This window comes from Hylobates moloch, unplaced genomic scaffold (assembly GCF_009828535.3).
Source record: "Hylobates moloch isolate HMO894 unplaced genomic scaffold, HMol_V3 SCAFFOLD_121, whole genome shotgun sequence".
Taxonomy (NCBI): Eukaryota; Metazoa; Chordata; class Mammalia; order Primates; family Hylobatidae; genus Hylobates; species Hylobates moloch.
In genome coordinates, this window is record NW_026652396.1 from 1 (window position 1) to 14,430 (window position 14,430).

At 39.9% G+C, this 14,430-nt stretch overlaps 1 protein-coding gene across 1 annotated transcript; it reads left to right on the plus strand.

Moving 5' to 3' along the window:
- Positions 1-938: 938 nt before the first annotated feature.
- Positions 939-14,224, plus strand: LOC116464004 (phospholipase D1-like; the record flags this gene model as incomplete). The annotated part of the gene is made up of 5 exons (XM_032147282.2): positions 939-1,146; positions 1,719-1,832; positions 11,061-11,189; positions 11,920-12,038; positions 14,111-14,224. Coding segments are annotated over exons 1-5 (672 nt in total), but the record flags the coding sequence as incomplete, so codon positions are not given.
- Positions 14,225-14,430: the final 206 nt, after the last annotated feature.

Here is a 14,430-nt window from a genome sequence, read left to right on the forward strand (position 1 = left end):
GAGATGGTGTCTCCTTGGAGGGGAAAAGAACATTAAGTCAATCATGAGACAGACCTGGTTTCAAATACCAGCCTCCCCACCTAGCTAGCTGTAACTTAGCATTGCTGAGTCTGTTCTTCTCTTGTAAGAAAAGAAAACAGATTCAGTGGAATTTTGGCTGTCTCATATTCAGCTTTGTTTTCCATTTAAATTAAGATTTATTTTTTATTCAGAAATAAGATTCATAAACAAAAATATGTGGCAGTTGAGATTTAGGTAGTAAAAAGCCTTAAGTATCTGCCACAGTTTTTGGAAAGTTCCTACTTAAAGATATACAAAATCAGGATAGGTCAGTCTGGGGTCATTTAGAGGGAATTTGAGCCAGAAGTGAATAACTTCCCAAAGTGCCTTTTAAATAGAGCTGCCAAAATATCTGTATGTGTATATCAATCTGCTTGCTATTTCAACTAAATGGCCGCCAGAATATGAATACACTTATTAAAAAATTTGATGGACTTCATCTTATTTACTGCTGGAAAATAGTGCAAAATTTATGCAAAAATAGCAATTTAGTGCATAGGGAATAGGGAAAATGATTGACAGAGGAAGGCTTGCTTACTTAATGTTTATCAAAGGAACAAGTTCTGGAGCTCAACACTGAATGTAACCCATGTAATTGTATTTGAGATTAAAAGTTTAATTGGAGGGAAATTTCAAGAATTTGGCCTACTGAAAGAAGAACCATAGCAGAACTCCTCATATTCCTTTGGTAGTTTTTAAACAGTTCACAAGAATCCACCACTACCCTATGGCTGACCTCAGACATTATTGCATGTCTGTTATAGAACCTCCATCATTTGTAAACTTTATACTTCAGCCCTACTTGAATTAAAGAACCACATTGCAGCATGTCTTATGCAGTGTCTTTTTTTAAAAAAAAATAATTTTCTCAGCCTGCCACAACAAAGTCTATGGAATCCTTAAGACTCAAAGATAAAAATGAGCCTGATCAAAACCTACCCATCCAGAAGAGTGTTGATGATGTGGATTCAAAACTGAAAGGAATAGGAAAGCCAAGAAAGTTCTCCAAATTTAGTCTCTACAAGCAGCTCCACAGGCACCACCTGCACAACGCAGATAGCATCAGCAGCATTGACAGCAGCTCCAGTAAGTCATGGCCTTGGCTAGAATTTATCTTAACTACCCACTGTTCTTCCATAGCCGGACACTACATACCTGTTTTTAAAATCTGTCTTTCTGTAATGGAGTAGAATGAGCAATGTAGAGAGGTCGCTATATCATTCTATTCAACCTCATGCCATTTGGTGGCTTTGTTTGCCTCATTTTAGAACAGATTTATTGTTTTATCCACACAAAAGTCATAACGACCACGATTACCGCTTCTAATGGTAGCAGAATGACAAAGGGTTTCTAAAATACGCTAAGCCATAAAAGAAAAAGGTATTAGATGTACTTTATAAACTTTTCTTAGAAGAAATTACATTTATCTTCCTATCCAGAAACATATCAAGCTTATATCGTCAAACATCAGACTTTCTACATCTTGTAAATTTACTATTCCTTTGAAATCCATCTTAAAGCCCTACGATTTTCTGTTGCACAGAATCTTATGACTGATGTTATAGCCCTGCCTGGTTTTAAAAATGATCAGCTTTGCTTTCTGGTTTAGAAAATTTAATACCTGTATTTTTTTGTAAAAAAATTCTCAATTTCTCTAGGTTATTTTAATCATTATAGAAGTCATCACAATTTAATCCATGGTTTAAAACCCCACTTCAAACTCTTTCGCCCGTCCAGTGAGTCTGAGCAAGGACTCACTAGACCTAATGCTGGTAAGTGATTTGTGAAGTGGCAGAACTCCCTTAGGCTTGAGCTTTGGTTGTGTTGTCTGCTGCATGGGCATAGTGAATGTGTTTCCAGATTGGCTTTCTGTTTGCAGTTTTTATGCTACGTATATTATTGAGAGCCTGCTCTGTGCAAAGCGTTCTGTAGTATCCAAGATCCCTACTCCCTAAGAACTTACAGCAGCAAAAACAACACAGACCTAATAAAAGAGAATGCATGGCACATGCAATTCAATAGTGTCGTGGAAGTTCTATGGAAGGAGGGAGGAATTCCTCTCTGATGATGCAGAAAGACTTTTTGAGGAGGGGACATTTGGGTTAGGCCTGGAAGTAATTTAATTGGGGTAGGTGATAGGAAGTCATTGCAAGTGAGGGAGGTGAGTTGAGCAAAGGTGCTGGAATGGGAAAGCACTAACTGCTTTCAAATCATGTAAAATGCATTATTTAGCTAAGATGCAGTTTTTGTTTTTTTTGTTTTTTGTTTTTTTTTGAGACGGAGTCTCGTTCTGTCACCCAGGCTAGAGTACAGTGGCGCGATCTCGGCTCACTGCAAGCTTCGCCTCCCGGGTTCACGCCATTCTCCTGTCTCAGCCTCCCGAGTAGCTGGGACTACAGGCGTCCGCCACCACGCCTGGCCAATTTTTTGTATTTTTTAGTAGAGACGGGGTTTCACCGTGTTAGCCAGGATGGTCTCGATCTCCTGACCTCGTGATCCACCCACCTTAGCCTCCCAAAGTGCTGGGATTACAGGCGTGAGCCACCGCACCTGGCCTAAGATGCAGTTTTTGATATAAGACTAGGAAGATATATGACATTCACATTTGGGAGTTGGAATTTTATTTGGTTAAAAATCTTTTTTTTTTTTTTTTAAATAGAGTCTTGCTCTGTCACCCAGGCTGCAGTGCAGTAGGGCCATCTCGGCTCACTGCAACCTCCGCCTCACAGGTTTTAGCGATTCTCCTGCCTCAGCCTCCTGAGTAGCTGGGATTACAGGTGTGCATGACCGTGCCTGGCTAATTTTTGTACTTTTAGTAGAAATGGGGTTTTGCCATGTTGGCCAGGCTTGTGTTGAACCCCTGACCTCAAGCGATCCATCCGCCTCGGCCTCCCAAAGTGCTGGGATTACAGGTGTGAGCCACCGCTCCTGGCCAGTTAAAAATCTTGAAGGCCTTTGGGTGGATGTGCCATGCTGTGTGAATTTTCAGAAATTACAATCTGATAGCCTTTGGTAAGAAGATACTCCAGATACTCGAGGAATTAATGAATGACTAATGAGTTTAACTTGTGGTGAGAATAAAGAAGGATTTGGCCGCTGGTCAGGTATGGGGATAAGTAATCATCAATGACACTAGTAAAATCATAAGCTAACATTTATTTTGCGCAGACTCTATCCATCACTGCCCTGAGTACTTGCGGTGCTTGGTAGTAGTATTGTCATCTCCTTTTTACAGATGAAGAAACTCAGGGTTAGAGATGATACATGACCTGCCCAATGGAGTTCCAATTTATCATCCTCCCAGTGCCCATGATTAAGACTTGTGATTTAGCAGAAATGAAGATTACTATTTATGCTTTTTTGGCTAGAACCTAAGGCCAGGGCTCTCATGTACTGTTTAGCAGGTGAGAGTTACAGTTTAGCGCACATGCCTGAATGTGAGTCACCTGTGGCTTGCAGGTGCTAATGAACCTGAAAAATTATGCTGGACTTTGAGTAATGATTCCCAGCATTCTTTCATCTAGGGCAGGAGTGTCCAGTCTTTTGGCTTCCCTGGACCACATTGGAAGAAGAATTGTCTTGGGCCACACATAAAATATACTAACACTAATGATAGCTGATGAGCTAAAAAAAAGTTGCAAAAAAAAATTACAACGTTTAAGAAAGTTTGTGAATTCGTGTTGGGCCACATTCAAAGCCATCCCGGGCCACATGTGGCCCACAGGCTGTGGGTTGGACAGGCTTCGTCCAGCTACCCTGCATTTTAAAAAATGCAATAATAAGCTACACACAATGAACTAAAACTTCAATGTAACTGTTAAATAAATTTGTGTTTATAAATCATAACAGCTTCAATATACATTTAAAAATGGAGAAGAGGCCAGGTGCGGTGACTCACACCTATAATCCCAGCAATTTGGGAGGCTGAGGCAGGAGGATTGCTTGAGCCCAGGAATTCAAGACCATCTTCGGCAACATAGTGAAACCCCCTCTCTACAAAAAATTAGCCGAGTGCGGTGGCATGCATCTGTCGTCCCAGCTTTTCCGGAAGCTGAGGTGGGAGAATTGCTGGAGCCTGGAAGGCAGAGGTTGCAGTGAGCTGAGATCATGCCACTGCACTCCAGCCTGGGCGACAGAGGGAGACCCTCTCTCACACACACAGAAACAATTTTTAAATTTTTAAAAAATAAAAATGGAGAAGAACAAATATGGGGAGACATATATTTATTTAGCATACATCTAGTTCTGAATGTGTGTGTGGATTCAGGGACAACTCCCAGTAATTCCTGTGCATGACAAAGCTTCAAAGTCCTGGGAAGTAGGAGGCCTCTGGGAAATCCAGGAAGCCAGATCAAGAGTGCATGCAGTGGCCGATATTAGAGGTAAAGGGTTGGAAACAGCTCCAGGTAGTGCCTTATCATTTCAATGTGTAATTTTGCTGCTTTATTACTGAAGTTAAAAATGGAGGAAATGAGGTTGCCAACCCATGAAGATTATGGATCTGAATTATGACTGATAGTGTTGCTGACAGTAGGATTGAGAGCAAGTGGAAAAGATGTGAGTGAGGTGCTGAGTCCAGTAAGTAACTCACGCCTACCCCAGGTTAAGAGGGGTGATATCCACAGTGGTGATCTGAGACATTGATCATACATGTGTATGGTTTTCTGTTGCTGGTGAAAAGTACCCTTGACATCTGTTTACAACCCCTCACTGATAAACTGAATATATGTCTAGTGCAGCATTGTTGAGAGACAGAGAGAGAGATAGAGAGAGAGAGAACAACCTAATCGTCCAAGAGTAGGGAAATGGTGAAGAACATAATGAATGGTAACAAATGGTTCATCTCTTTGATGGAACTGAGCAATGATTACAACTGTAGTTGGGGATACAAAAATAAACATAGAAGATTTATTTATTTAATTAAATAAGTATTTATTGAGTTTCTGTTTCATGCCAATCACTATTCTGGGTGCTAGAGATGTGGCGAATAAAGCAGATGCAAGTGCAATTAACTAGTTGGAGGGTAAGGATGGGAACTGTGTATACAAATAGAGAGTCAAACACATTTCAGGTGGTGATAATTATCACGGAGAATAGTTGAGCATGATCCGGGAGGAAGGGCATAGGAGAAGAGTTACTATTTTGTAAAGGCTGGTCAGAGAATACGTCTCTCATGAGGTTAGTTTTCAGCTGACATCGAAAGGAAGAGAAGAATGAGGATAAGAAACTATCTGAGAGAGGGTGTTTCCAACAGAAGGAATAGCAAGTATGAAAGGCCACGAGGCAGAGGGGATGGGTGCGTTCCAGGAATACGGCTGTAGTGAAGTGGGCTAGAAGAGGATAAGAACAATCAGAGAGGTGGGCTGGTGTGGGTTATGTGAGGTCTTGCAGACCACTGTAAGATTTTGACCCTGAGTGAGATAGGAAGTCATCGGATGGTCTTGAGCAAAGGGTAGGCGAGGGCTGACTTACATTTTCCAAGGATCATTCTTCAGAGCAGACCAGGGTGGCAAATGGTGACTCTGCAGGTTGTGAATATATTTTGAGGGTCGAGCTGACAGCATTTGCCGATGAACTAGATACGAGATGTGAGAGATGGAGAGGACTCCAAATCTTTGGCCCCACTGGAAAGATGGAATTTCCATGAACTGAAATGAGGTGGCTATGGGAAGAGCAAGGAAAGTTTGAGGACAATTGCCACTGTATCAAAATATGTTCATGAAGGCAGCTGACAAAGGACATTCAATGATGCTATCTTTGTTAGGAAGATGGAGTGTGAGGTGATTTATTTTTTCTCACATTGTTGGTACTATTTTCATTTTACTTTTATAGTTAAATATAAATACAAATTTAATTTTTTAAAATGCAAACAATTAGTTTACCTAAAAAGAAAAGCCAAAAGATCATGGGGTTCTTCTAGAGCAGTGCTTTCCAAAGTCCGTTCCTTGGATCCTGGAGTTTTTAAAAGGCTTTGAGGAGAACATTGAAGTAGGTGAACCCAGGACCCTCCCACGGCTATTGGTACCTCTTCAACCAGAACAATCCCACTTGTATCTGTTTTAATTATTGGAGTTCCTTCTGAACTTGTTTGCAAAAAAGCAAAGTTCTACTAAAAAAATGAAGGAAGTTTAAAGAGCAAGGCTCTAGATTTAAATCATGTAATACCTTAAAAACTCAGGTTGCCTTATAAAACTTGAAACCCAAATTAAGCATGGAGTGACTCTTCATTAGAAATTTAAAACTGAATATGAACTTGAGTTAATGACTTCCTTTTCCTGAGAATGCAAAGAGAGTTAGCCTCTCTGCAATATCAATTTCACTTGACTGCACATGACCATGTTGAATTGGGCTCCTATTAAACCTCCTGGTGTCATACAGAAATCAGTGTGGAGTGAACATCACAATGGGTTTTTATATAGGAAAACTGCACTAAAAACATGGTTAGGAATCATATCTGAAATATATTTTTTCAAAATCACTCAGCCGTTTTCAAGATTTTTTTTCATTCAGAATTATGTTGTAAGGGAGAATTTTGCTTGATACTATTTTTAAAGTGTTGAATTTTATTCCTTTTCTTTCTTTCTTTCTTTATCACACTTTAAGTTCTGGGATACATGTGCAGAACATGCAGGTTTGTTACATAGGTATACACGTGCCACAGTGGTTTGCTGCACCCATCAACCCATCATCTACATTAGGTGTTTCTCCTAATGCTATTCAGCAACTGTGTGCTGATCTTTTCCTTTTAAGCAATATTAAATAGGTAAGTGAGGGAAAAATTATTTTTGCAATTTAGTTGAGACAGGCTTTTCAAATTTGAGTGTCTGGTCACAAGGGATAATATTAAGCTGTTTCTAAACTGTTCTTAGGAATGCAATGGATAGGATGTATAAGATTCATCTTGTGCTGTTAAATAGCTTATTATCTAATAGGTGAGCGTGAGTTTTAAATATTTTACAAACCTAATATTTTAGTAATTCATTGAGGGAAGATACTCCTACTGCAAGAGTCATCATTGATCCACAGACGAAATACAGGTCTACAAACCTTTAACCACAATTCTAAATTCCAAAAAATTTTGAAAACCAAAATATTTTTTAAAATATAACTTGTTCAGCGCCTGTATTGGAACTGGCCTTGAACATATGTAGAAATTCATTAGGTAGAGACTAAAAAGGTAGAAAAACAGGCATTTTAGGTAGATACTACATCTTAAGACCCAGATATAGGAAATGCAAAAGTATTTATTTCGGCATCTCAGACCTGAGTGTAGAATGTGATAAATACATATGGGTCTATAATCTCTCATACAAAATCCTTGGAATCAGATTTCAGAAATCAGAAAGTTCTGGATTTTAGAAAGGTAATACAATACCTATACCCTCTACTATATTGCACTCCCAGCAGGATCCAGGAAATACCTGGAATGTAGGCAAACCATTTATGTTTGTGCAACACCAAGTGGGATCAATAAAGATAATAAATAACCTCTTGTCAGTTCAGGTCAGGTTTTGCTGACCTGTGAGCTATGAAATGAGCTGTGAAAATTAGCTATGAAAAAACATTTGAATTGTTAGAACTTTTGGAGTTTTGGAATTGTGGTTAAGGGCTAATTTGTGCAGATTGAGCTGGTGGGATATATCTGTACCAGTTTACGGAGGACTTTGAAAATCAGACTGAGACATTGCACCTCTTCCATTAAATGTTGGAAAATCCGTAGGGGCATGGAGCAATTAAGGGTGAGGCTTTACAGCGTTTATAGTAGAGACACAGGGAGTCTGACAAGGTTGTATCAGTGAGTTCAAGAATGAAGTAAATGGGAGAAACTTTTTCCAAAAGCAGAATCAGCAGATTTTCATCATGATCTGGGAAGCCGTGGGGAGGTGGGTGGAGAAGTCAGTGAAGAATAAAGGAGCCAAAGGTGATTCCGAGGTTTGAGCTTGAGTTACTACACACAGACAACAGAAATCTCAAGGAAAGACTTGATTTTATGGAATGATGATGATTTTAGTGTTAGACATAATTTTAAAGTTCTGGTGGGAACTAGGTAAACAATGTCAAGTGAGGTACTGGAAGTGACCTTAGATCTGGAGACCAAAACAGAAGCCAGGCTTGCAGGTGCACATTTAGAAATTGTATAGAAAAAGACAGGAGAGGCCAGGTGTGGTGCCTCATGCCTGTAATTCCAGCACTTTGGGAGGCCGAGGTGGGCGGATCATGAGGTCAGGAGTTCGAGACCAGCCTGGCCAAGATGGTGAAACCCTGTCTCTACTATAAAATACAAAAATTAGCAGGGCATGGTGGCATGTGCCTGTAATCCCAGCTACTCGGGAGGCTGAGGCAGGAGTATTGCTTGAACACTTGACTCTGGGAGGCAGAGGTTGCAGTGAGCCAAGATCATGCCACTGCACTCCAGTCATAAAAAAAAAAAAAAAAGAGAAAGAAAAAGAAAAAACAAGAAAACAAAAAGAGAGGAGAAAGGGGGGAAGCTTGTTAGTGAGGAGGAGCTAGGAAAGAAGAATAAGAAGGACAGGCTGGAGAAATGGTAGAAAAATGGAGACCTGGAAGCCAAGAGATGAGAAGAGAAGGAGGAGGATGTGGCACGACCAGAGGACACCAGGCAAGGAACAAGAAGTCTCCCTTCTCATAAACTTTAGTAGCCAGAATCTGAGCCACTGACAGAGGAGGATGCAGAAAATTGGCATGACAAATCTGTGCCAAAAGACAAGGCAGGTGCAATTATGAAATCATTTGGGAGCCAGATAGCAGCCTAACGAGACCCCCTTGGATCAGCATTGTTGACGCCAGAAGTCCTCTCGACCACACTCATGCAATTCTGAGCTGTTGTTTTCACAGGAACTAGTATTTGGCTCTCTTGCCTTAATAGTTCATTTGTACTGAGGAGGAACCCTAATTTATGTGGAATAGTTTTTAGGCCATGGCTAAAAACAAAAACAAATTTGAATTATGAGCAGGTTGAATTCAATTATACCAAGATAATTTCCTGAGACTAAGAATTTCCTTTATTTTCCTTATCATAACTGGTTGTTAGGTGAAAGATAATTTTTAAATGAGTGTATGTGTGTTTATGTAAAGCCTTAGCTTAGAGTTTTGCAGTTGATAAAAGCAAATTGTGTATGTGTATTTTATACTTGAAATTTGAAATATTGTTTATCTCATTTTTCATCCCTTTTGTTTCTTTTCTCACCCTCTTTTCTTCTTTTAACAAAATGCTATGTTAACAATAAAGAGCCTATAGATGAGCAAACAGACCTACCCGTACTTTGGCCTTTCAGTCTCATAAAGCAGGAAAATAAATCACTGGGAGAAGTCAATAGAAGTCTATTTTTAACATGATTTCATTTTGCTAATCTATGGCATTTTAAATCATTTTTCTTCTATAGAAAACTTCAGTAGCCTTTGGAAGGTTAATGATTCAGTTTGAGATAGAATATTAGCATTGTGTGTGGTGATTACATAAAAACATTTGTTCTGCAAATATTTATTGATTGCCTGGGTGCTTGGAGCTACTGGCAGTGAGAAGATTTGGTTCCCACTCCCAAAGAGTTTATAGACTGGTGAGGCATTGATGCGGGCAGGGGGGGCATCCTGATACAATTGCGTCACAGAGTCAGAGGTGTTGGGGCAGTTGTTAATGGGATGACAGCAGAGCTAGTGACTGCCTCTTCCTTATGGGGAGCTGGGAGGTCTCTCTAGGGCAGGTGATAGCTAATGTGGCTCCTGAAGGATGATTAGGATATCAGGCCAAGAGGGACAAAGGAGCATTTCAGGTAGAAGTAATAATGTGCCAACTGCATGGAGACATGGCAGTTCACACCTGTTATAATACAGTGAAACACGTGCTTCACAAAAGTACTTGGGGAAAAACAAGGACTAGAAAGATAGATTGGCACCAGTTGGGAAGAGTCTTCTATGCACACTAAGCCCTTAGGACTTGAGCTTCCTGTAGGCAGTATGTGAACCTTCCAGGGTTTTAAGCAAAGAGTGCATTTTACAAAGACAGTTCCGGGACAGTGTGTTGGTGGCAGGACCAGTGTAGTCCTCTCACTGGCTACTGCAAGCAGTACCATTTATTCATTCAACACATATTTTAGCATTCAGTGTCTATTTGTTAATTGCCTCTTTTGTGCCAAGTGCTGCATTTGTGATTTGTAATTCTGCGTCTTTTTACTTCGTTGTCTTCGTATTTAGCCGTAAGTCAATGGTCTCGGCACAGTTATTTGTGAAATGCTACAGTAGATTGCTGCTTTTGCACCTATATCATAAGCTTTCATCTGTTGCCATATTTTTTATAAACGCCATCTATGATTTGAAGTATATAAATGTTAAAGCACAACAGATTTTAGCTGTTATCTAGGCCAAATTCTTCATTTTACACATAATGGATTTATGATCTAAAAAACTGAAGCTCAGTGTCACTTAGCTAGTTAATTCCAGGGCCGGAACATGGGCTATCTGTAAATTTGAGGTTCTTGCTTCAATGCAAAAGAATTATGCATCAGGTGTGCACCATGTTGGTTGAGGAAAAAGAAGTGGCATGGTGTCTTTATTGCCCCTGCATCTCAGGTTTCTCCACCTCTCCCCCCCACCCTTCCTACTCTGCCCCCTAAAGCCCCCCACCAGCTTTACTGCTCTCTTATAGTGCCACCTTGTGAGTTCTTTATTCACAGTTAATTCTGTGATCAATTCTTCCAGTGATCTGGTAGGTGGTGGAAATAAGTTACTCAACTGCCTGAGAAGGTCAAATTTCATTGTTTGATGATGAATCTTGTTGTAGCCCTAACTGCCCACTAAAAGTAAACTTGTAAGGACTGTAAAACCTTGTTAGCCCACAGCCTCTAATACAATGGACAGATGCCACCCTAGTTATGTCTTAAGAAATTAAAAAGCTTTTAGATGTTTAATAAATGAGAGTTGAGCCTCCGTTTCTGGGACCCACCTGAACCACAGTCTCTGAGGGGGTCTTGCTGCATTCACAGATATGGGGTCCATCCGCAGTTTACAGACAGGTGTGGGAGAGCTGCATGGGGAAACCAGATTCTGGCATGGAAAGGACTACTGCAATTTCGTCTTCAAAGACTGGGTTCAACTTGATAAACCTTTTGCTGGTGAGTATTATGATGGTGGGGTGCTGGTTATATTTTGTCTTTTACCTTTGAACATCTCAACAAGTATACATGTGCATGATCTAAATGCCTTTTGTTTTGCTTCCATTTATTTTTGAAAAATTTTTAAAACTTTGGAGACTAGATTTAGTCATTAGCATGTGCTTAAGGACTTTTTTTTCAGTTATAAGAAAAGAACATGAAATAGAGCTGAACTGTCTGAAAACTACAGATTTTTATAGGCATATTTTTGGGGCAATAATCAGTAATTTTTCAGGAAATGGTAGGCTCCCTTTTGATCATCTTCTATTCTGCTTATTCCCTGCATTTCCAGCATTAGAATGGCACATTTTCAGGTAATCACTGGGTTTATATGTTTAAGAGGAGATAGAGATGGCATTGCCTGCCATTGTTTCAACAGGATAAAAAATAAAAAATATAACGTCAAATACACAGCCTTAGATAATTTGTACCAACTCACATCTTGCCATGTCTAGTGATTATCTAATCCTAAGTGAAATGGAAACATATATAGGGAGGTGCCTGGGAGACTATGTCCCCGAATGTGAAATCTGTTTCCCTTGATTATAAAAATGTTGTTCTATGCAAGCCAAGAAATATATACCTAGTGGGCACTAACCCATGTTTCCTTTTAGTTTCATAGTTGGAGTCAGAGAGCCTTTGCCCCAGCACCAAAGTTAATGACTGATCCTTGCCTGGTGCACCCGGGCAGATTTCATTGACAGGTACTCCATGCCCCGGATGCCCTGGCATGACATTGCCTCTGCAGTCCACGGGAAGGCGGCTCGTGATGTGGCACGTCACTTCATCCAGCGCTGGAACTTCACGAAAGTACTTGGATGTTGCTATCATGATTTATCCACGTGAAGAGAGGCAGGCCTAACTAGAAAAGAGGTTCAGAGGAGGCTGGTGGCAAGAAGAGACTGTTGTGGCCACAACTGTGTCACCGCTCTGCTGTTGGCTGCATTGATGTCAGGGTGCCTGGGCATCTGGGCAAAAAAAAAGGGAAACATTCGCGAATGTCCACACCATAGACAATTCAGAGTGCCTAGAGACAGGTGCTGCTGTGTGGGTCCTGATTTTAACCTTGTTAACATCTTGGACACAGTGTTGACTAAGCATTTAGTAGCCTGGGCTTGGTAGTCATTTGCAGGGCTGTTATAGGGGGATAGGAGGCTGGTTTAGATGAGAGGGCTTGAGCTTTAAAGTCCCATCCAGTCCTGGAATTGCACTGGGTTTATACTGGTACAGGATTCTGAGAGCTGGTTCTGAGCAAACCAAGCAGTATTAAGAAGGTGGGGCCATTTTCCTTTTATCCAGATTGTGTCCTCCTTACTTGCAAGAACTTGACCTAACATTCAAACCTAACATTCGTAAGTTAAGTACGTATCATTCAGGCTGGGCGCGGTGGCTCACGACTGTAATCCCAGCACTTTGGGAGGCCTAGGCGGGTGGATCACCTGAGGTCAGGAGTTTGAGACCAGCCTGACCAACATGGTGAAAACCTGTCTCTACTAAAATACAAAAATTAGCTGGGCATGGTGGTGGGTGCCTGTAATCTCAACTGCTCTGGAGGCTGAGGCAGGAAAATCACTTGAATCCAGGAGTCAGAGGTTGCAATGAGCTGAGAGGACTCCATTGCACTCCAGCCTGGACAACAGAGCGAGACTCTGTCTCAAAAAAAAAAAAAAAAAAAGTACATATTCAGGTGTTATTAAAGTTTCACTTTATTTACTTGAAGTGATAATGAGGCATGATTCCCCTTGGTCATTTGGAAAAAGAATTTAGTTTTATCAGCCACTTAGAGTCTCACTTTGTTTTTCATTCACATAAGGATTATAAAAATTTAGTGGACATTCTAATTGAAATTTTTCAACAAAAATTTAGGGGAGATGGATGAATAAACAAATGGGGTGTTACTTTTAACCTGCTATACTGGCAAAGATAAAAGTCTGCTGATACCTGTAGTTAGGTTTGGGGTGGTTTTTGTGGTGTGCTCATACATGCTACCCCCTGGGGGGATAAATTTGTACAACACCAATAAGTCTTTTTTTAAAGTATGCAATCTTTGATCCAGAAAAACTATTTCCAGGTATTCAAACTAAAGCCATAATCCAATAAGGTAATTTATTTTGATATGGCTTCTAATAATTCAAATAAAATTAGAAATAACAGAAATCCTTACTAATAGGAATTTATTAAACAAGTGATTCTTTTATACCATTTTACTATGAAGTTATTAAAAATAATGATATCCCACTATATTGCTGCGGCAAGATATCTAGAACATAATCAGTAAAAAATTAGCTTATAAAAGAATAGTCTCATTTTTGCAATTATAAACTTCTGTAACTACAGATTATATTTAACCTGTCTTTACAAATATAAAACAATATTTCCCCTACAAAAGGTAAAAACAGGACTATGAGAAATAGAAAAGAAACACAAATAATCTGTAGTTCTTCACTTAGAAATGTCCACCATTAACATTTTTCTTTTTCTAATTAACCTTTCTTTTCTTTTCTTTTTGTTTTTTGAGATGGAGATTCACTCTTGTCACCCAGGCTGTAGTGCATTGATGAAATCTCGACTCACTGCAACCTCTGCCTCCGAGGTTCAAGTGATTCTCCTGCCTCAGCCTCCCAAGTAGCTGGGATTACAGGCGCCCGCCACCATGCTTGGCTAATTTTTGTATTTTTAGTAGAGGTGGGGGTTTCACCATGTTGGCCAGGCTGATCTCGAACTCCTGACCTCAAGTGATCCCCACTTCTTGGCCTCTCAAAGTGCTGGGATTACAGGCATGAGCCACTGCGCCTGGGCATGAATTTCTTTTATAATCACAAAGTAGGGAGAATGAATCTTTTTTCTCATTTGAATATTTTATCCCTTTTTCTTTATTTTAGATTATGAAATCAAAATATCGGTCCCTTTCTTATCCTTTTCTGCTTCCAAAGTCTCAAACCACAGCCCATGAGTTGAGATATCAAGTGCCTGGGTCTGTCCATGCTAACGTACAGGTAAGTTCTGGCTTTTCTTTTTGACAAAATGCTACTGAGTAAAATTACTGTTATTGGACCAAGGGCCTATTACACTGACTTCAGATTTTTCAATGACTGCTTTTCTAAAACAAAACTAAATGGATCTTTTAACACTTAGTATGATATTTCCTATGTTAAATGGATTCAATTCAGTCTCTTTTTAAAACTCTTATAAATATAATAGA